Here is a 21,223-nt window from a genome sequence, read left to right as displayed (position 1 = left end):
AGGAGTGATGGGCGAGGGGAGTGTATACTGAACACAGGAGTGAGGGGTGAGGGGAGTGTATACTGAACACAGGAGTGATGGGTGAGGGGAGTGTATACTGAACACAGGGGTGAGGGGAGTGTATACTGAACACTGGAGCGATGGGTGAGGGGAGTGTATACTGAACACAGGAGTGATGGGCGAGGGGAGTGTATACTGAACACAGGAGTGATGGGTGAGGGGAGTGTATACTGAACACAGGAGTGAGGGGTGAGGGGAGTGTATACTGAACACTGGAGTGATGGGCGAGGGGAGTGTATACTGAACACAGGAGTGAGGTGTGAGGGGAGTGTATACTGAACACTGGAGTGAGGGGTGAGGGGAGTGTATACTGAACACTGGAGTGATGGGTGAGGGGAGTGTATACTGAACACAGGAGTGAGGGGTGAGGGGAGTGTATACTGAACACTGGAGTGATGGGCGAGGGGAGTGTATACTGAACACGGGAGTGATGGGTGAGGGGAGTGTATACTGAACACAGGAGTGAGGGGTGAGGGGAGTGTATACTGAACACTGGAGTGATGGGTGAGGGGAGTGTATACTGAACACTGGAGTGATGGGCGAGGGAGTGTATACTGAACACAGGAGTGATGGGTGAGGGGAGTGTATACTAAACACAGGAGTGATGGGTGAGGGGGACAGTGTATACTGAACACAGGAGTGATGGGCGAGGGGAGTGTACACTGAACACTGGAGTGATGGGTGAGGGGAGTGTATACTGAACACAGGAGTGATGGGTGAGGGGAGTGTATACTGAACACAGGAGTGATGGGCGAGGGGAGTGTATACTGAACACAGGAGTGATGGGCGAGGGGAGTGTATGCTGAACACTGGAGTGATGGGCAAGGGGGGAGTGTATACTGAACACTGGAGTGATGGGTGAGGGGAGTGTATACTGAACACAGGAGTGATGGGTGAGGGGAGTGTATACTGAACACAGGAGTGATGGGCGAGGGGAGTGTATGCTGAACACAGGAGTGATGGGTGAGGGGAGTGTATACTGAACACGAGTGATAGGCAAGGGGGGAGTGTATACTGAACACAGGAGTGATGGGCGAGGGGAGTGTATACTGAACACAGGAGTGATGGGCAAGGGGGGAGTGTATACTGAACACAGGAGTGATGGGCGAGTGGAGTGTATACTGAACACTGGAGTGATGGGCGGGGGGAGTGTATACTGAACACAGGAGTGATGGGCAAGGGGGGAGTGTATACTGAACACAGGAGTGATGGGTGAGGGGAGTGTATACTGAACACAGGAGTGATGGGTGAGGGGAGTGTATACTGAACACAGGAGTGATGGGCGAGGGGAGTGTATACTGAACACAGGAGTGATGGGTGAGGGGAGTGTATACTGAACACAGGAGTGAGGGGTGAGGGGAGTGTATACTGAACACAGGAGTGAGGGGTGAGGGGAGTGTATACTGAACACAGGAGTGATGGGTGAGGGGACAGTGTATACTGAACACAGGAATGATGGGTGAGGGGACAGTGTATACTGAACACGGGAGTGATGGGCGAGGGGAGTGTATACTGAACACAGGAGTGATGGGTGAGGGGAGTGTATACTGAACACTGGAGTGATGGGTGAGGGGAGTGTATACTGAACACTGGAGTGACGGGTGAGGGGAGTGTATACTGAACACAGGAGTGATGGGTGAGGGGAGTGTATACTGAACACAGGAGTGATGGGTGAGGGGAGTGTATACTGAACACTGGAGTGATGGGTGAGGGGAGTGTATACTGAACACAGGAGTGAGGGGTGAGGGGAGTGTATACTGAACACAGGAGTGATGGGCGAGGGGAGTGTATACTGAACACGAGTGATGGGCAAGGGGGGAGTGTATACTGAACACAGGAGTGATGGGTGAGGGGAGTGTATACTGAACACAGGAGTGATGGGCGAGGGGAGTGTATACTGAACACAGGAGTGATGGGCGAGGGGAGTGTATACTGAACACAGGAGTGATGGGCGAGGGGAGTGTATACTGAACACTGGAGTGATGGGTGAGGGGAGTGTATACTGAACACAGGAGTGATGGGCGAGGGGAGTGTATACTGAACACAGGAGTGATGGGTGAGGGGAGTGTATACTGAACACTGGAGTGATGGGCGAGGGGAGTGTATACTGAACACAGGAGTGATGGGTGAGGAGTGTATACTGAACACAGGAGTGATGGGCAAGGGGGGAGTGTATACTGAACACAGGAGTGATGGGTGAGGGGAGTGTATACTGAACACAGGAGTGATGGGCAAGGGGGGGGGGAGTGTATACTGAACACTGGAGTGATGGGTGAGGGGAGTGTATACTGAACACAGGAGTGATGGGTGAGGGGGGAGTGTATACTGAACACAGGAGTGATGGGCGAGGGGAGTGTATACTGAACACGGGAGTGATGGGTGAGGGGAGTGTATACTGAACACTGGAGTGATGGGTGAGGGGAATGTATACTGAACACAGGAGTGATGGGTGAGGGGAGTGTATACTGAACACAGGAGTGATGGGCAAGGGGAGTGTATACTGAACAGTGGAGTGATGGGTGAGGGGAGTGTATACTGAACACTGGAGTGATGGGTGAGGGGAGTGTATACTGAACACAGGAGTGATGCGCGAGGGGAGTGTATACTGAACACTGGAGTGATGGGTGAGGGGACAGTATACTGAACACAGGAGTGATGGGTGAGGGCACAGTATACTGAACACAGGAGTGATGGGTGAGGGGAGTGTATACTGAACACAGGAGTGATGGGTGAGGGGGGAGTGTATACTGAACACTGGAGTGATGGGTGAGGGGAGTGTACACTGAACACAGGAGTGATGGGTGAGGGGAGTGTATACTGAACACAGGAGTGATGGGTGAGGGGACAGTATACTGAACGCAGGAGTGATGGGTGGGGGGAGTGTATACTGAACACAGGAGTGATGGGTGAGGGGGGAGTGTATACTGAACACAGGAGTGATGGGCGAGGGGACAGTATACTGAACACTGGAGTGATGGGTGAGGGGAGTGTATACTGAACACTGGAGTGATGGGTGAGGGGAATGTATACTGAACACAGGAGTGATGGGTGAGGGGAGTGTATACTGAACACTGGAGTGATGGGTGAGGGGAGTGTATACTGAACACTGGAGTGATGGGTGAGGGGAGTGTATACTGAACACTGGAGTGATGGGTGAGGGGAGTGTATACTGAACACTGGAGTGATGGGTGAGGGGAGTGTATACTGAACACAGGAGTGATGGGTGAGGGGAGTGTATACTGAACACGGGAGTGATGGGTGAGGGGAGTGTATACTGAACACAGGAGTGATGGGCGAGGGGACAGTATACTGAACACGAGTGATGGGTGAGGGGAGTGTATACTGAACACAGGAGTGATGGGTGAGGGGGGAGTGTATACTGAACACTGGAGTGATGGGTGAGGGGACAGTATACTGAACACAGGAGTGATGGGTGGGGGGCGTGTATACTGAACACAGGAGTGAGGGGCGAGGGGAGTGTATACTGAACACAGGAGTGATGGGTGAGGGGAGTGTATACTGAACACAGGAGTGATGGGCGAGGGGAGTGTATACTGAACACTGGAGTGATGGGTGAGGGGAGTGTATATTGAACACAGGAGTGATGGGTGAGGGGAGTGTATACTGAACACGGGAGTGATGGGTGAGGGGAGTGTATACTGAACACAGGAGTGATGGGTGAGGGGAGTGTATACTGAACACTGGAGTGATGGGTGAGGGGAGTGTATACTGAACACAGGAGTGATGGGCGAGGGGAGTGTATACTGAACACAGGAGTGATGGGTGAGGGGAGTGTTTTCTGAACACTGGAGTGATGGGTGAGGGGAGTGTATACTGAACACAGGAGTGAGTGGTGAGGGGAGTGTATACTGAACACGGGAGTGATGGGTGAGGGGAGTGTGTACTGAACACAGGAGTGATGGGTGAGGGGGACAGTGTACTGAACACAGGAGTGAGGGGTGAGGGGGACAGTGTACTGAACACAGGAGTGAGGGGTGAGGGGAGTGTATACTGAACACAGGAGTGATGGGTGAGGGGAGTGTATACTGAACACTGGAGTGATGGGTGAGGGGGACAGTGTACTGAACACAGGAGTGAGGGGTGAGGGGGACAGTGTACTGAACACAGGAGTGAGGGGTGAGGGGAGTGTATACTGAACACAGGAGTGATGGGTGAGGGGAGTGTATACTGAACACAGGAGTGATGGGCAAGGGGAGTGTATACTGAACACGGGAGTGATGGGTGAGGGGAGTGTATACTGAACACAGGAGTGACGGGCGAGGGCACAGTGTACTGAACACTGGAGTGATGGGTGAGGGGAGTGTATACTGAACACTGGAGTGATGGGTGAGGGGAGTGTATACTGAACACTGGAGTGATGGGCGAGGGGAGTGTATACTGAACACTGGAGTGATGGGCGGGGGGAGTGTATACTGAACACTGGAGTGATGGGTGAGGGGAGTGTATACTGAACACTGGAGTGATGGGTGAGGGGACAGTATACTGAACACAGGAGTGATGGGTGAGGGGACAGTATACTGAACACTGGAGTGATGGGTGAGGGGAGTGTATACTGAACACTGGAGTGATGGGCGGGGGGAGTGTATACTGAACACTGGAGTGATGGGTGAGGGGAGTGTATACTGAACACAGGAGTGATGGGTGAGGGGACAGTATACTGAACACAGGAGTGATGGGTGAGGGGACAGTATACTGAACACAGGAGTGATGGGTGAGGGGAATGTATACTGAACACAGGAGTGATGGGTGAGGGGGACAGTATACTGAACACAGGAGTGATGGGCGAGGGGACAGTATACTGAACACAGGAGTGATGGGTGAGGGGGACTGTACTGAGCACTGGAGTGATGGGTGAGGGGGAGTGTTTTCTGAACACAGGAGTGATGGGTGAGGGGGACAGTATACTGAACACAGGAGTGATGGGTGAGGGGAGTGTATACTGAACACAGGAGTGATGGGCCAGGGGAGTGTATACTGAACACAGGAGTGATGGGCGAGGGGAGTGTATACTGAACACAGGAGTGATGGATGAGGGGAGTGTATACTGAACACAGGAGTGATGGGCCAGGGGAGTGTATACTGAACACAGGAGTGATGGGTGAGGGGAGTGTATACTGAACACAGGAGTGATGGGTGAGGGGAGTGTATACTGAACACGGGAGTGATGGGTGAGGGGAGTGTATACTGAACACGGGAGTGATGGGTGAGGGGAGTGTATGCTGAACACGGGAGTGATGGGTGAGGGGAGTGTATACTGAACACGGGAGTGATGGGTGAGGGGAATGTATACTGAACACTGGAGTGATGGGTGAGGGGAGTGTATACTGAACACGGGAGTGATGGGCGAGGGGAGTGTATACTGAACACAGGAGTGATGGGTGAGGGGAGTGTATACTGAACACGGGAGTGATGGGTGAGGGGAGTGTATACTGAACACTGGAGTGATGGGTGAGGGGAGTGTATACTGAACACGGGAGTGATGGGCGAGGGGAGTGTATACTGAACACAGGAGTGATGGGTGAGGGGAGTGTATACTGAACACGGGAGTGATGGGCGAGGGGACAGTATACTGAACACAGGAGTGATGGGTGAGGGGAGTGTATGCTGAACACAGGAGTGATGGGTGAGGGGGACTGTACTGAGCACTGGAGTGATGGGTGAGGGGGACAGTGTTTTCTGAACACAGGAGTGATGGGTGAGGGGGACAGTATACTGAACACAGGAGTGATGGGTGAGGGGAGTGTATACTGAACACAGGAGTGATGGGCCAGGGGAGTGTATACTGAACACAGGAGTGATGGGTGAGGGGAGTGTATACTGAACACAGGAGTGATGGGTGAGGGGAGTGTATACTGAACACAGGAGTGATGGGTGAGGGGAGTGTTTCCTGAACACAGGAGTGATGGGTGAGGGGGACAGTGTACTGAGCACTATCACCAGTCTGGTTATATTGTACCTCGATATCGAGGACCTTGTGGAATATTGCCTGCGCCAGGCTCTCCCGCACATACTTCTGGTGATCCTTTCGAACTGTGTTGAGGCGATATTCTTTCTCGGACACAATCCTTCCATTCCTTGTGACCTAGACAGGAAAACATTGATTAAAAAAACCCCCATCGTATGTTGAACCATTCGATTCCAATCGATGGCTTTAGAAGCGGTTTACGTGATCGGAGTTGTGTTGAGTTCTGGAGCGATAATATTAAATCTATTAAGACTTACACAGAATGTGCAGCACAGAAAGAGGCCATTGGGCCCAGCTTGTCCGTGCCGGTGTTTATGCTCCACACCAGCCTCCTCCCACCCCTCTTCTTCTCACCCCATCAACATATCCTTCTATTCCTTTCTCCCTCATGTGTTTATCTAGTTTCCCCTGAAGTGTATCTGTGCTATTCACCTCAACCACTCGCTGTGGGAGCGAGTCCCACATTCTCACCACTCTCTGGGTAAAGAAGACCTTTCTGTTGCACTCACAGATCCTCATCACAGTGAGGGAGGCTAAAGCTCGGAGACTGGGCGGTTTTCCATTTTGAACGGCCAGAATCAGCGTCAAGGAGATGAGGAGGAATTTCTTCACTCAGAGGGTGGTGAATCTTTGGAATTCTTTACCCCGGAGAGCTGTGGAAACTGAGTCATTGAATATATTCAAGGTTAAGATAGACAGATTTTTGAGCGACAGAGGAGTCAAGGGTTACGGGGAGCGGGCAGGAAAGTGGAGTTGAGGCCAAAATCGGATCAGCCATGATCTCCTTAAATGGCGGAGCAGGCTCGAGGGGCCGAATGGCCGACTCCTGCTCCTATTCCTTATGTTCTTATGTACATCATTCCCTTCCCTTTATCCCAAGCCCATCCTCCACTGCCATTTTTTTTTAATGTTCTCCACACGAACCAGCCCGCACCCCTCGATTGAGAGTGCCGATTATGGGGAAACTTTTCCCTGTGGGCACATGCCTCTCTACCTCTAACCCTATCGAACCCCTTCATCATTTTAAAAGGCCTCCATCAGGTCAGCCCTCAGCCTTCTCATTGCTAGACAAAAGAGCCCCAGCCTGTTCGGCCTTTCCCGAGAGTTCTAACCGCTCCGTTCCGCTCTCATTGCGACTCTCCGCAGGCTCTACAAGGTGGCGGTTGCATTCATGCTTGCTCACCCATACGGCCTGACCCGCGTGATGTCGAGCTACCGCTGGAATCGCCATTTCGTTAATGGAAAGGTAAGTCTAACTTCAGGATGTGTTAACTACTTAGAAACCTATCAATAATGAGCGAGTGTTTACCAGCATTATTCACCAAACATCTCTTGGTCAAAATGCATTGGGCGTGTCACAGCACAGAAAGAGGCCATTCGGCCCAACTGGTCCATGCCGGTGTTTACGCTCCACGCCAGCCTCCTCCCACCCTGCTTCTCACTGGAAAAGAGAGAAGGTTGAGCGGCGATAGGATTGCTGCTGTTTTTAGCATTCTAAAGGGACTGGATAATGTCCACCGTGACCAGCGGTCTCACCCTGTCCAGAACAGCAGAACCAGAGGACACGGCCTGCGCTTGAAGGGCAAGTTCAAAACTCCTCTGTGGAAACAATATTTCAGTGAGCGAGTGGTCAATCTATGGAACAGGCTCCCGAGGGGACGGTGGAAGCAGTTAGCGTTGATCCATCCAAAGGTGAAATAGATCGATTTCCCCCAGAAAATAACATTTTGTGCTTCAGTATCTGAGTAATTGGAGATATGAGGTGTGGTGAGTGTAGCGAGCTCGGGAGGAACAGGTGAGTTTGGACCTCTGCTTCCCAAAGCTCTCCCCCACTGGGGTTTAGCTCACCTCATGTCTGGGTCTGTTGTAGACTCATTGATCGGGATTGATCGCTGCGATTGGTCAATAACTCAATTAACGTTGTATCATGTGACTACCAGGATGGTCGAGGGTGAACTCGATGGAAACTGGCATAAAAGCAAAATACTGCGGATGCTGGAAATCTGAAATAAAAACAGAAAATGCTGGAGATACTCAGCGGGTCAGGCAGCATCTGTGAAGAGAGAAACAGAGTTAATGTTTCAGGTCGATGACCCTTCATCAGAACTGGTCATCGACTCGGAATGTTAACTCTGTTTCTCTCTCTCCACAGATGCTGCCTGACTGAGATGAGCCTTAGTCTTTGTCCGTCTGGCAATCACTACGATCCTATTGTTGATAATCTCGGACCATGCAGTGCAGCGAGGATCGTGAACCAATCGGTGGACTGCGACAGTCTTGTGCACCTACCAATCCTGCTCGCTGCAGGTGCCTCCGGATCCTGGTATTGTTGAAATATCCTGTCAAGTGCTTGTCTGTCAGGCTGTTGTAGGTGGCGAGTGGTCTGTAAGACACAATGTATTGGAGCGTCAGGCCTTTGAAACCAGTCAGTATCCCGTTCGGACTACAGCAAACGGCTCGTCCAACTGCCCTCTCTACCGCTTCACAAGGGAGGAGTTCATCCATTTACTTTAAACAGGTTAATGCCCGGGGTTAAGGCGGGTTAGCGCCCGGGGTTAAGGCGGGTTAGCGCCCGGGGTTAAGGCGGGTTAGCGCCCGGGGTTAAGGCGGTAGAGGGAAGGAAGTTGAATGAACACCTTCAGTGCCCATCCACTAATATCACCCAACATTAACTTCACTGTTCCATTGTTGTAGTTATAGACCTGACTGCTCTAAAGCTCAGCCGACAGACATAGTGGGCCGAACGGCCTCCTTCTGTGCCATAAATTTTTATGATTTCTATCCTCCATAAAGTTAGCTCATCCAAAACTCTGCTGCCCGTATCCGAACTCGCACCAAGTCCCGTTTAATCATATTTAAATTTTATTTGAACAAAAAGGTACAAAATAAACAACTTTACAATCTCTTTGGTTTATAGTTTCTAAGGTGTGATATTCACCATCTAGAATCGGGGCAGAGGGTATTTAAGAGTAATATTAATAAATTTAATTAATTACATAGAATGGGAGATCAGGTGATGTGTTGCTGCTGCAATATGTGGGAGCTGGTGGACACCATTGATGCTCACGGTGATCACATTTGCAGTAAGTGTTGGCTGCTCGAGGAACTCCGGCTCCGTGTTGAAGAGCTGGAGTCCGAGCTTCAAACACTGAGACACATCAGGGAGGGGGAGAGTTACCTGGACTCTGTGTATCACGAGGTATTCACACCAATTAGATTAATTAATTCAGATGTAGTCCGTGGCCAGGGTCAGGATGGTGCGACTAGAAGTGAGGCAGGTACGGGGATCCAGGAGGTAGTGTTGGAGGAGCCGCAGCCCTTGCACTTGTCCAACAGGTTCGAGGCTCTTACTCCCTGTGAGGATGGGAACAGAGACTGCGGGGAGGATGAGCAAATTGGCCACAGCACCATGGAGCGGGGGGCCATTCAAGTGGGGGGAGTTAAAAGAAATGTTGTAGTGGCAGGGGATAGTATCGTTAGGGGGATAGATAGAGTTCTTTGCAGCCGAGAGCAAGAGTCCCGAAGGCTGTGTTGCCTGCCCGGTGCCAGGGTTAAGGACATCTCCTCTGGACTGGAGAGAAACTTGGAGTGGGAGGGGGAGGATCCAGTTGTCGTGGTCCATGTTGGTACCAACGACATAGATAGGACAAGGAAGGAGGTTCTGCTGAGGGAGTTTGAGCAGCTAGGGGCCAAATTAAAAAGCAGAACCACAAGGGTAATAATGGATTATTACCTGAGCCACGAGTGAATTTGGCTAGGACAAATAAAATTAGAGAGTTAAATGCGTGGCTCAAAGACTGGTGTGGGAGAAATGGGTTTTGCTTCCTGGGACACTGGCACCAGTACTGGGGCAGGAGGGAGCTGTTCTGTTGGGACGGGCTTCACTTGGCCAGTGCTGGGACTAGAGTCCTGGCAGATCATATAACTAGGGCTGTAGAGAGGGCTTTAAACTAACTAGTGGGGGGGGAGGTTCCTAGAGAGCAAATAATAAAAATGACAACAGAGAAGGTCATAGACTTAGGTAGCAGTGGGGAAATTAAAAACCAGAGCGTGTCAGGAAGGGGCAGAAGGTATGGAGTAAAAGGTAAAGTAATAAAAAAAGGGCAAAAGCAGGAACTAAGTGTCACAAAACATATTTGAAAGCTCTCTATCTGAATGCACGTAGCATTTGTAACAAAATAGACAAGTTAATGGCACAAATAACTACATATGGGTATGATCTTGTGGCCATTACAGAACCATGGCTGCAGGGTGACAATGCCTGGGAATTAAACATACCAGGTTATTTAACGATCAGGAAGGACAGGCAGGAAGGAAGGGGAGGTGGGGTGGCTATGTTAATAAAGGAAGGAATCACTGTAATACAGAGAAATGATATTGGGTCAAAAGATCAGGATAATGAAACAGTTTGGGTGGAGGTAAGGAATAATAAGGGGAAAAAAACACTAGTGGGCGTAGTCTATAGGCCTCCGAACAGTGGCAACTCTGTTGGACGGAGTATCAATCAGGAAATAGTTGAGGCTTGTAATAAGGGAACATCTATAATTATGGGGGATTTTAACTATCATATTAATTGGACAAATCAAATTGGGCAGGGCTGCCTTGAGGATGAGTTCATTGAGTGTATTAGGGATGGGTTTCTTGAGCAGTATGTAACTGAACCGACCAGGGGGCAAGCAACCTTAGATCTCGTCCTGTGTAACGAGACGGGATTAATTAAAAATGTCCTAGTAAAGGATCCCCTTGGAATGAGTGACCATAACATGGTTGAATTCCATATTCAATTAGAGGGTGAGAAGGTTGGATCTCAAACAAGCATGCTAAGCTTGAATAAAGGAGACTATGAATGTATGAGAGCGGAATTGAGTAGAGTGGATTGGGAAAATAGATTAAAGGGTAAGACGATACATGATCAGTGGTGCACATTTAAGGAGTTATTTTACAACTTCCAAAAAATATATATTCCACTGAGAAGAAAAGGGTGTAAAAGAAAAGACAGCCATCCGTGGCTAAGTAAAGAAATTAAGGATAGTATTCGACTAAAAACAAGGGCATATAAGGTAGCCAAATCTAGTGGGAGGATAGAAGATTGGGAAAACTTTAAAAGACAGCAAAAAATAACAAAAAGATTGATTAAGAAAGGGAAGATAGATTATGAAAGTAAATTAGCAAAAAATATAAAAACAGATAGTAAGAGTTTTTATAGTTATATAAAAAGAAAAAGGGTGGCTAAAGTAAATGTTGGTCCCTTAGAGGATGAGACCGGGAAATTAATGGTGGGAAATATGGAGATGGCAAAAACACTGAATGAATATTTTATATCAGTCTTTACAGTAGAAGACACTAAGAATATCCCAACACTGGACAAACAGGGGGGGGGGAGCTAAACACGATCAAAATCACTAAGGAAGTGGTACTCGGTAAAATAATGGGACTCAAGGCGGATAAATCACCTGGACCTGATGGCTTACATCCTAGGGTCTTGAGGGAAGTGGCGGTAGGGATTGTGGATGCATTGGTAATAATTTTCCAAAACTCCCTGGACTCGGCAAAGGTCCCGGCAGACTGGAAAACTGCTAATGTAACACCCTTATTTAAAAAGGGCAGTAGACAGAAGGCTGGAAACTATAGACCGGTTAGCCTAACATCTGTGGTAGGTAAAATTTTGGAGTCCATTATTAAGGAGACAGTAACAGGACATTTGCATAATCATAATTTAATAGGACAAATTCAGCATGGTTTTATGAAGGGGAAGTCATGTTTGACAAATTTGCTGGAGTTCTTTGAGGAAGTAACATATAGGGTGGATAAAGGGGAACCAGTGGACGTAGTGTATTTAGACTTCCAAAAGGCATTTGACAAGGTGCCACACAAAAGATTATTGCTTAAGATAAAAAATCACGGGATTGGGGGTAATATTCTGGCATGGATAGAGGATTGGCTATCTAACAGAAGCAGAGAGTTGGGATAAATGGTTCATTCTCAGACTGGCAATCAGTAACTAGTGGTGTTCCGCAGGGGTCAGTGCTGGGTCCCCAACTCTTTACAATCTATATTAACGATTTGGAGGAGGGGACCGAGTGTAACATATCAAAGTTTGCAGATGATACTAAGATGGGAGAGAAAGTAGTGAGTGAGGAGGACATAAAAAACCTGCAAGGGGACATAGACAGGCTAAGTAAGTGGGCAGAGATTTGGCAGATGGAATACAATACTGGAAAGTGTGAGGTTATGCACTTTGGCAGGAAAAATAGTAGAGCAAGTTATTATCTTAATGGCAAGAAACTGGAAAGTACTGAAGTACAAAGGGATCTGGGGGTCCTGGTGCACGAAACTCAAAAGGTTAGTATGCAGGTGCAGCAAGTGATTAAGAAGGCCAATGGAATGTTGGCTTTCATTGCTAGGGGGATAGAATATAAAAATAGGGAGGTATTGCTTCAGTTGTACAAGGTATTGGTGAGACCGCACCTGGAATACTGCGTACAGTTTTGGTGCCCATACTTAAGAAAGGACATACTTGCTCTCGAGTCAGTACAAAGAAGGTTCACTCGGTTAATCCCGGGGATGGACATATGAGGAGAGGTTGAGTAGATTGGGACTCTACTCATTGGAGTTCAGAAGAATGAGAGGCGATCTTATTGAAACATATAAGATTGTGAAGGGGTTGGATCGGGTGGATGCGGGGAAGATGTTCCCGATGATGGGTGAAACTAGAACTAGGGGGCATAGTCTTAGAATAAGGGGCTGCTCTTTCAAAACTGAGATGAGGAGGAACTACTTCACTCAGAGGGTGGTAGGTCCATGGAATATGCAGCCCCAAAAAGCTGTAGAAGCTACATCATTACATAAATTTAAAACAGAAATAGACAGTTTCCTAGAAGTAAAGGGAATTAAGGGTTACGGGGAGCGGGCAGGAATTTGGACAGGAGTCTAGGTTCGGATCGGTCATGGCCCTGTGGGTAGCGGAGTGGGCCCAGGGGCCGTGTAGCCTGATCCTGCTCCTATTTCGTGTGTCTAATTCTGTTAGATTCAGGAGGTGGTTCTGTGATAGTGGATTGGCGGTTAGGATCAGATCAGCCATGATCTTATTGAATGGCGGAGCAGGCTCGAGGGGCCGATTGGCCTACTCCTGCTCCTATTTCTTATGTTCTTATGTTTAGCGTAGACAGAAGCCAGAGGTCGAGGCAAAGGAGGAGACATCCACTTTGGTAGCAAGAATGGAAAAGCAGAATATTTTTTATACAGTGAGAGACTAGTAAATGTTGGTATTCAGAGAGATTTGGGTGTCCTTGTACATGGTTCACAGAAAGTTAACAGCAAGCAATTAGGAAGGCAAATGGTATGTTGGCCTTTATTGCAAGGGGGTTGGAGTATAAGAGTAAGGAAGTCTTGCTACAATTGTACAGGGCCTTGGTGAGACCACACCTGGAGCATTGTGCGCAGTTTTGGTTTCCTTACCCTTGGTATCCTTAGAGGCGGTGAAACAAAAGTTCACCAGACTGGTTCCTGGGATGAGAGGGCTGTCATATGAGGCGAGATTAAGTAGAATGGGCCGATACTCTCCGGAGTTTAGAAGAATGAGAGGTGATCTCATTGAAACGTGTAAAATTCTTACAGGGCATGGCAGGGTAGATGCTGGATGATGTTTCCCCTGGCTGGGGAGTCTAGAACCAGGGGTCACAGTCTCAGAATAAGGGGTCGGCCATTTAGAACTGAGATGAGGAGAAATTTCTTCACTCAGAGGCTGGTGAATCTTTGGAATTCTCTACCCCAGAGGGCTGTGGAGGCTCAATCGTTGAGAATAGGAAGGATGGGAATGCCTTAGGGAGGGTGCAGAAAAGATTTACGAGAATGATTCCAGAGATGAGGGACTTCTATTATGTGGATAGACTGGAGAAGCTGGGGTTGTTCTCCTTAGGGCAGAGAAGGTTGAGTGGAGATTTGATAGAGGTGTTCAAAATCATGAGGGGTCTGGACAGAGTAGATAGAGAGAAACTGTTCCCATTGGCGGAAGGGTTGAGAACCAGAGGACACAGATTTAACGTTATTGGCAAAAGAACCAAAGGCTGTAAAGGAAATAGCCATATTCCAAGAGATACACCATCCTATGAAAGGAATTTTGACTTCATGAAAACTGGGTTTAAAAATCTAAAAGCTTCAACGACACAAGCTGTAAACAGAAATACAGGCTTCTGAGATAAGATGAAGTGTTAACACAAAAGTTGTAAACACCACACAAGCTTTTGAAATGGGAATTGATTGTTAATACTGAGACAAAGGCCCTATTGAAGAAGCAAAGGCTTGCTTCCGAGGAGTCTGCAGTTCGGAACCAACACAATAGCAATGCCCATTTCTTTAAAAACTACACTTCGAACAGTAACACAGAATATTAAAAAACCATGTGCCTTTGATAAAAGTAACATCAAATGAAAGACAGGAAACATAAGTCTGTAATATAACCAACTAAGATGGCTACGAAAACAAACACCCTCGTTGAAGTGTTTTTGATTTACATATTGTAAAAAGTACCTACAGAAGACTTTGAAAATATTACATCAATAGATGACACCAAGCAATCACATTGTGTTTGTGTTGAACTTGGAACACATAGGAGTCACGACGTCTGCTTCCAAACAGCTAGGTGATTTTAGAATTGAATGGAAGGCCTTCAATGAAAATGGCATCAAATAGATACATAAGTTATAACTGTTTTTTATGATACGTTTTGAACACCTAAACAACAGACAGGATTCTGAGAGTTGGCAGCTGAAATGACAGTAAGAATAGAAAAGAATTCAACAAAGAATGACTAGAGATAATTAGCTTACATCAGCAGAAAACTTCAAAGAATAAACCACTAAAAAAAGGTATAAAAATAGAGCTTTTCAGATGGATAGTCAGAAGTCACTGGAAAGGGCAAGCGATTCGCAACTTCAGAGGCAGTCTCTGTAAGTTTTTAAACTCTGAGTCTCGGGGATCAAGAGGTACTCTTATTTGATTTTGGTGGATATTATGGATTATAAATAATAAGAAATGTAAAAATGTACGAAGTTAAGATTTGAGAATAAGGATCTCTGAGAATAAGAAATGTAAGCTATTTGTATTTTGAACTGTTAAAGTTGCGATTGACTCACAAGCTGTTAACTGTATGTCGGCTCTTAAATAAATCTATATATTTTTAGAATTGTCTCAAATAGTATTTCTGTATCAAACTCGCAAACTCAATTTCTCTACATTCATTTTGTGAGGAGTTGCAGAATTTTTTTTTGGGGGGGGGGGGTGGTTTCCGGACCCTCATAATATTTGGAAGGTTACAGTCTGGTTAAACTTATTAAAAGTGCTATCTAGAAGAGGGTAACATATTCAAGTCATTCCTTTCCTTTAGAGAGTGATAGCCAGGACCTTTAGACCCAATTAACCCTCTTATAGAATTCGGCTATCTCTAACTTTAGTTGACGGTGAACGTCTGGGGAATACGCCTGATCTGGGGTAGCCCGAAAAGGGCTAGGACTAGTAATTATCCCTTCAAGGTGACATGAGGAAAAACTTTTTTACACAACGAGTGGTTATGATCTGGAATGCACTGCCTGAAAGAGTGGTGGAGGCAGATTCAATCAAGGCTTCCAAAAGGGAATTGGATAAATACCTTAAGGGGAAATACAATTGCAGGGCTACGAGGAAAGGGCGGCGGAGTGGGACTAGCTGAAGTGCTCTTGCAGAGAGCCAGCACGTGCTCGACGGGCCGAATGGCCTCCTTCTGTGCTGTAACCATTCTATGATTCTATATTCAAGGCTGAGATCAATAGATTTTTGGGCTCGAAGGGAATCAAGGGATAGGAGGAGAGTGCGGGAAAGTGGAGTTGATGTAAAAGTTCAGCCATGATCACACTGAATGGCGGAGCAGGCTCGAGGGGCCGAATGGCCGACTCCTCTTATTTCTTATGTTCTTAGAAGGGGTAACTGCAAAGCTTGGTCAAAGATGTAGGTTTAAAGGAGCATCTTAAAGGAGGAGAGAGAGGCGGAGAGGTTTAGGGAGGGAATTCCAGAGCTTGGGGCCCAGGCAACTGAAGGCACGGCCGCCAATGGTGGAGCGATTAAAAACGGGGATGCTCAAGAGGCCTGAATTGGTGGAACACAGAGATCTCAGAGGGTTGTAGAGCTGGAGGAGATTATAGAGATAGAGAGGGGCGAGGCCACGGAGGGATTTGAAAACAATCTGTTTTAAATAATACCAGGTACATTCTGTGTTCTAATAAACGCAGTCAACTCTGGTGAAGAAAGAAAGCCTTGCATTTACACAGCACCTTTCACCACCTTACGACGTCCCAGCCAATGAAGTACTTATTGAAGTGTAGTCACTGTTGGAATGTAGGAAACGCGACAGCCAATTTGCGCACAGCAAGCTCCCACAAACAGCAATGTGATAATGACCAGATCATCTGTTTTAATGATAGATATTGGTCAGGAAACCAGGGAGAACTCCCCTGCTTTTCTTGAAAATAGCGCCATGGGATCTCTTATATTCACCTGAGTGAGCAGACGGGGGCCTCGGTTTAACATCTCATCTGAAAGACGGCAACGCCGACAGTGCAGCACTCCCTCAGTACTGCCCCTCCGACAGTGCGGGGCTCCCTCAGTACTGTCCCTCCGACCGTGCAGCACTCCCTCAGTACTGCCCCTCCGACAGTGCAGCGCTCCCTCAGTACTGCCCCTCCGACAGTGCAGCGATCCCTCAGTACTGCCCCTCCGACAGTGCGGGGCTCCCTCAGTACTGCCCCTCCGACAGTGCGGGGCTCCCTCAGTACCGCCCCTCCGACAGTGCGGGGCTCCCTCAGTACTGCGCTGGGAGTGTCAGTTTAGATTTTGTGCTCAAGTCTCTGGAGTGGGACTTGTACACTCGACCTCCTAACTCAGAGGCGAGAGTGCCAAGATGTAGGATATCATTTGTGGAGCTGAGGCAGAACAAGAGGAAGAGAAGTAGAGTGCTGCATAATATGCACAACACAAGGGCATTGGCAATAGTCTCAGTTGGTGATTTATTACACTACATTCTGTACAAGTTGCTACATGTATAATCTGACCTACATTACTGGCAGCCAAGATACCTAGATAATACCACCAACCTCCTTGGAGTGTTGGCAAACACTGCCCATTAATGGAGCGCTCTGATTAACCTAACTCCCTTCAGAGAGCCAGCACAGGCATGATGGGCTGAATGGCCTCCGTCAGTGCCATAGATTCTCTGTAAACTTCAGCTCATCCAAAACTCTGCTGCCCCGCGTCCTAACTCGCGCCGAGTCCCTTTCACCCATCACCCCCTGTGCTCACTGCCCCGTGTCCTAACTCACACCCAGTCCCGTTCACCCATCACCCCCTGTGCTCACTGCCCCGTGTCCTAACTCACACCCAGTCCCGTTCACCCATCACCCCGTGCTCACTGCCCCGTGTCCTAACTCACACCCAGTCCCGTTCACCCATCACCCCCTGTGCTCACTGCCCCGTGTCCTAACTCGCGCCGAGTCCCGTTCACCCATCACCCCCTGTGCTCACTGCCCCGCGTCCTAACTCGCGCCGAGTCCCTTTCACCCCTCACCCCTGTACTCACTGCCCCGCGTCCTAACTCACACCCAGTCCCGTTCACCCATCACCCCCTGTGCTCGCTGACCTAGATTGGCTCCCGGTCCGGCAACGTCTTAATTTAAAAATTCTTATCCGTGTTCAAATCCCTCCATGGCCTTGCCCCTCCCTATCTCTGTAACCACCACCAGCCCTACAACCCCCCGAGATCTCCGCACTCCTCGAATTCTGGTTTCTTGCGCATCCCTGATTATAATCGCTCCACCATTGGCGGCCGTGCCTTCAGCTGCCTGGGCCCTAAGCTCTGGAATTCCCTCCCTAAACCTCTCCGCCTCTCTCTCTCCTCCTTTAAGACGCTCCTTAAAACCGCCCTCTTTGACCCAGCCTTTAGTCACCTGCCCTAATATCTCATGTGTCTCGGTGTCAGTTTGTCTGATTTACGTTCCTCTGAAGCACCTTGGGAGGTTTTACTATGTTAAAGGCGCTCTATAAATGCAGGTTGTTGTCGATTCTATGTCAAGATGCAATTTTAGATTGCAAGCTCAGTTCAGGTGAAATGTGCCTTTCAGCCTCTTGGCCCTCATTATCCCAAAATACCAGAGCGTAATGGTACAGCTGGGGCTAAGGAGGTATGTAACTGAGCAGCTTAAAATCACAAAGGATTCAAGAAGAAAGTTAGTTGCAAAAAGAACAAATTGAATTTTGATAAAGCTCCTTTCTTCAAAGCCCGTCGCAGACAATTAATTACAGTTGAGATGTCGTTAATGTTACGTCTGGTCATGTGAGAAATGACAAGAATGAAAGATCAAGTTATCACCTCAGGACCCAAAGCGCTTTACAACCAATGAGTTACTTTTGAAAAACTGCCCCTCCGACAGTGCAGCGCTCCCTCAGTACTGCCCCTCCGACAGTGCAGCACTCCCTCAGTACTGCCTCTCCGACAGTGCGGCGCTCCCTCAGTACTGCCCCTCCGACAGTGCAGCGCTCCCTCAGTACTGCCCCTCCGACAGTGCAGCACTCCCTCAGTACTGCCTCTCCGACAGTGCAGCGCTCCCTCAGCACTGCCTCTCCGACAGTGCGGCGCTCCCTCAGTACTGCCCCTCCGACAGTGCAGCGCTCCCTCAGTACTGCCCCTCCGACAGTGCAGCACTCCCTCAGTACTGCCCCTCCGACAGTGCAGCGCTCCCTCAGTACTGCCCCTCCGACAGTGCAGCACTCCCTCAGTACTGCCCCTCCGACAGTGCAGCGCTCCCTCAGTACTGCCCCTCCGACAGTGCAGCGCTCCCTCAGTACTGCCCCTCCGACAGTGCAGCGCTCCCTCAGTACTGCCCCTCCGACAGTGCAGCGCTCCCTCAGTACTGCCCCTCCGACAGTGCAGCGCTCCCTCAGTACTGCCTCTCCGACAGTGCAGCGCTCCCTCAGTACTGCCCCTCCGACAATGCAGCGCTCCCTCAGTACTGCTCCCCGACAATGCAGCGCTCCCTCAGTACTGCCCCTCCGACAGTGCGGCGCTCCCTCAGTACTGCCCCTCCGACAGTGCAGCACTCCCTCAGTACTGCCCCTCCGACAGTGCAGCACTCCCTCAGTACTGCCCCTCCGACAGTGCAGCACTCCCTCAGTACTGCCCCTCCGACAGTGCAGCGCACCCTCAGTACTGCCCCTCCGACAGTGCAGCACTCCCTCAGTACTGACCCTCCGACAGTGCGGCGCTCCTTCAGTACTGCCCCTCCGACAGTTCAAACCTAAAACCTCCATAACAAGGGGACATAACCTTAAAATTAGAGCCAGGCCGTTCAGGGGTGATGTCAGGAAGCTTCTTCACACAAAGGGTAGTGGAAATCTGGAACTCTCTCCCCCAAAAAGCTGTCGAGGCTGAGGGTCAACTGAAAATTTCAAAACTGAGTTTGAAAGGTTTTTGTTGGGTAAGGGTATTAAGGATTACGGAACCAAGGCGGGTAGATGGAATTAAAATACAAATCAGCCATAATCTAATTGAATGGCGGAATAGGCTCGAGGGGTTGAATGGTCTCCTCCTGTCCCTATGAGGACAAGAATGTTTTTTTATATTCGTTTCTGGGATGGCGAGTTGCTGCAGTGCATCTTGTAGATGGTACACACTGCAGCCACGGTGCGCCGGTGGTGGAGGGAGTGAATGTTTGAGGTGGTGGATGGGGTGCCAATCAAGCGGGTTGCTTTGTCCTGGATGGTGTCGAGCTTCTTGAGTGTTGTTGGAGCTGCACTCATCCAGGGAGGTGGAGAGTATTCCATCACACTCCTTACTTGTGCCTTGTAGATGGTGGAAAGGCTTTGGGGAGTCAGGAGGTGAGACACTCGTCACAGAATACCTAGCCTCTGGCCTGCTCTTGTAGCCACAGTATTTATGTGGCTGGTCCAGTAATTTTCTCGTCAATGGTGACCCCCAGGATGTTGATGGTGGGGATTCGCCAATGGTAATGTCGTTGAATGTCAAGGGGAGGTGGTTAGACTCTGGCTTGTTGGAGATAGTCTTTGCCTGGAACTTCTGTGGCACCAATGTTACCCGCCACTTATCAGTCCAAGCCTGAACGTCGTCCAGGTCTTGTCGCATGCGGGCATGGACTGCTTCATTATTTGAGGAGTTGTGAATGGTGCTGAAGATTATGATGGAGGGAAGGTCATTGATGAAGCAGCTGAAGATGGTTGGGCCTAGGACACTGCCCTGAAGAACTCCTGCAGCGATGTCTGGGGTGGTGATGATTGACCTTCAACCACCACAACCATCTTCCTTTGTGCTAGGTATGACTCCAGCCAGTGGAGCATTTTCCCCCTGATTCCCAATGACTTCAGTTTTACTAGGGCTCCTTGATGCCACACTCGGTCAAATGCTGCCTTGATGTCAAGGGCAGTCACTCTCACCTCACCTCTTGAGTTCAGCTCTTTTGTCCATGTTTGGACAGAGGCTGTAATGAGGTCGGGAGCTGAGTGGTCTTGGCGGAACCCAAACTGAGCATCAGTGAGCAGACTATTGGTGAGTAAGTGCCGCTTGATAGCACTGTTGACGACACCTTCCATCACTTTGCTGATGATTGAGAGTAGACTGATGGGGCGGTAATTGGCCGGATTGGATTTCTCCTGCTTTCTGTGGACTCCCACTGAACGGTAATTCCATAAAAACACCGAGAAGGATAACAATTTGGTTCAGTATTTTAATTAGTGGTTTGTTTATTTCAATTAACTACCTGATTGGGCAACAATCCCATTGGAACCTCACACTCCTAATGACCTAATGCTTCACAAACCACTGACTGGCTTTTTAAATGAGGTACCTGACCACTTTTGCAGCTTTGCATTTGACAGCCCGTACATAACCCATAGCGTCAGGTCGAGTGCGCCTGTGCTGGCACAGGTAATTCATTCTCTAAGCTGTACCCATTCCTTATTTACACAACAACACAATGGCTCACGAGGACACACTCACTTCTGCACAGGGGACTGCGCACTTAAATGCATTTTCCACTGGGCAATTTACATGGACGGATATGAAAGAAAATAAAGAAAGTAATTGCATGCACCCGGCGCCTTCCACGGCCTCACCGCCAGTGAAGTGCTTTCTGAAATGCC

At 48.9% G+C, this 21,223-nt stretch overlaps 1 protein-coding gene across 1 annotated transcript in view; it reads right to left on the bottom strand.

The window, feature by feature from the left end:
* erich3 (glutamate-rich 3) overlaps positions 1-21,017 on the bottom strand; it is a 114,087-nt gene extending 93,070 nt beyond the window's left edge. The window contains exons 1-3 of the mRNA XM_085978364.1: positions 20,929-21,017; positions 8,336-8,429; positions 6,038-6,163 (exon numbers count right to left, since the gene is read on the bottom strand). Coding sequence (XP_085834490.1) covers positions 6,038-6,163; positions 8,336-8,429; positions 20,929-21,017 — 309 coding nt within the window. The remainder of the gene's footprint in view (positions 1-6,037; positions 6,164-8,335; positions 8,430-20,928) is intronic.
* Between the last annotated feature and the right edge of the window lie 206 nt (positions 21,018-21,223).

This window comes from Somniosus microcephalus, chromosome 3 (assembly GCF_052327205.1).
Source record: "Somniosus microcephalus isolate GS21.2 chromosome 3, FLI_Smic_1.0, whole genome shotgun sequence".
Taxonomy (NCBI): Eukaryota; Metazoa; Chordata; class Chondrichthyes; order Squaliformes; family Somniosidae; genus Somniosus; species Somniosus microcephalus.
The sequence above is the reverse complement of the archived record's forward strand: the minus strand, read 5'-3'. Positions and strand labels throughout refer to the sequence as shown.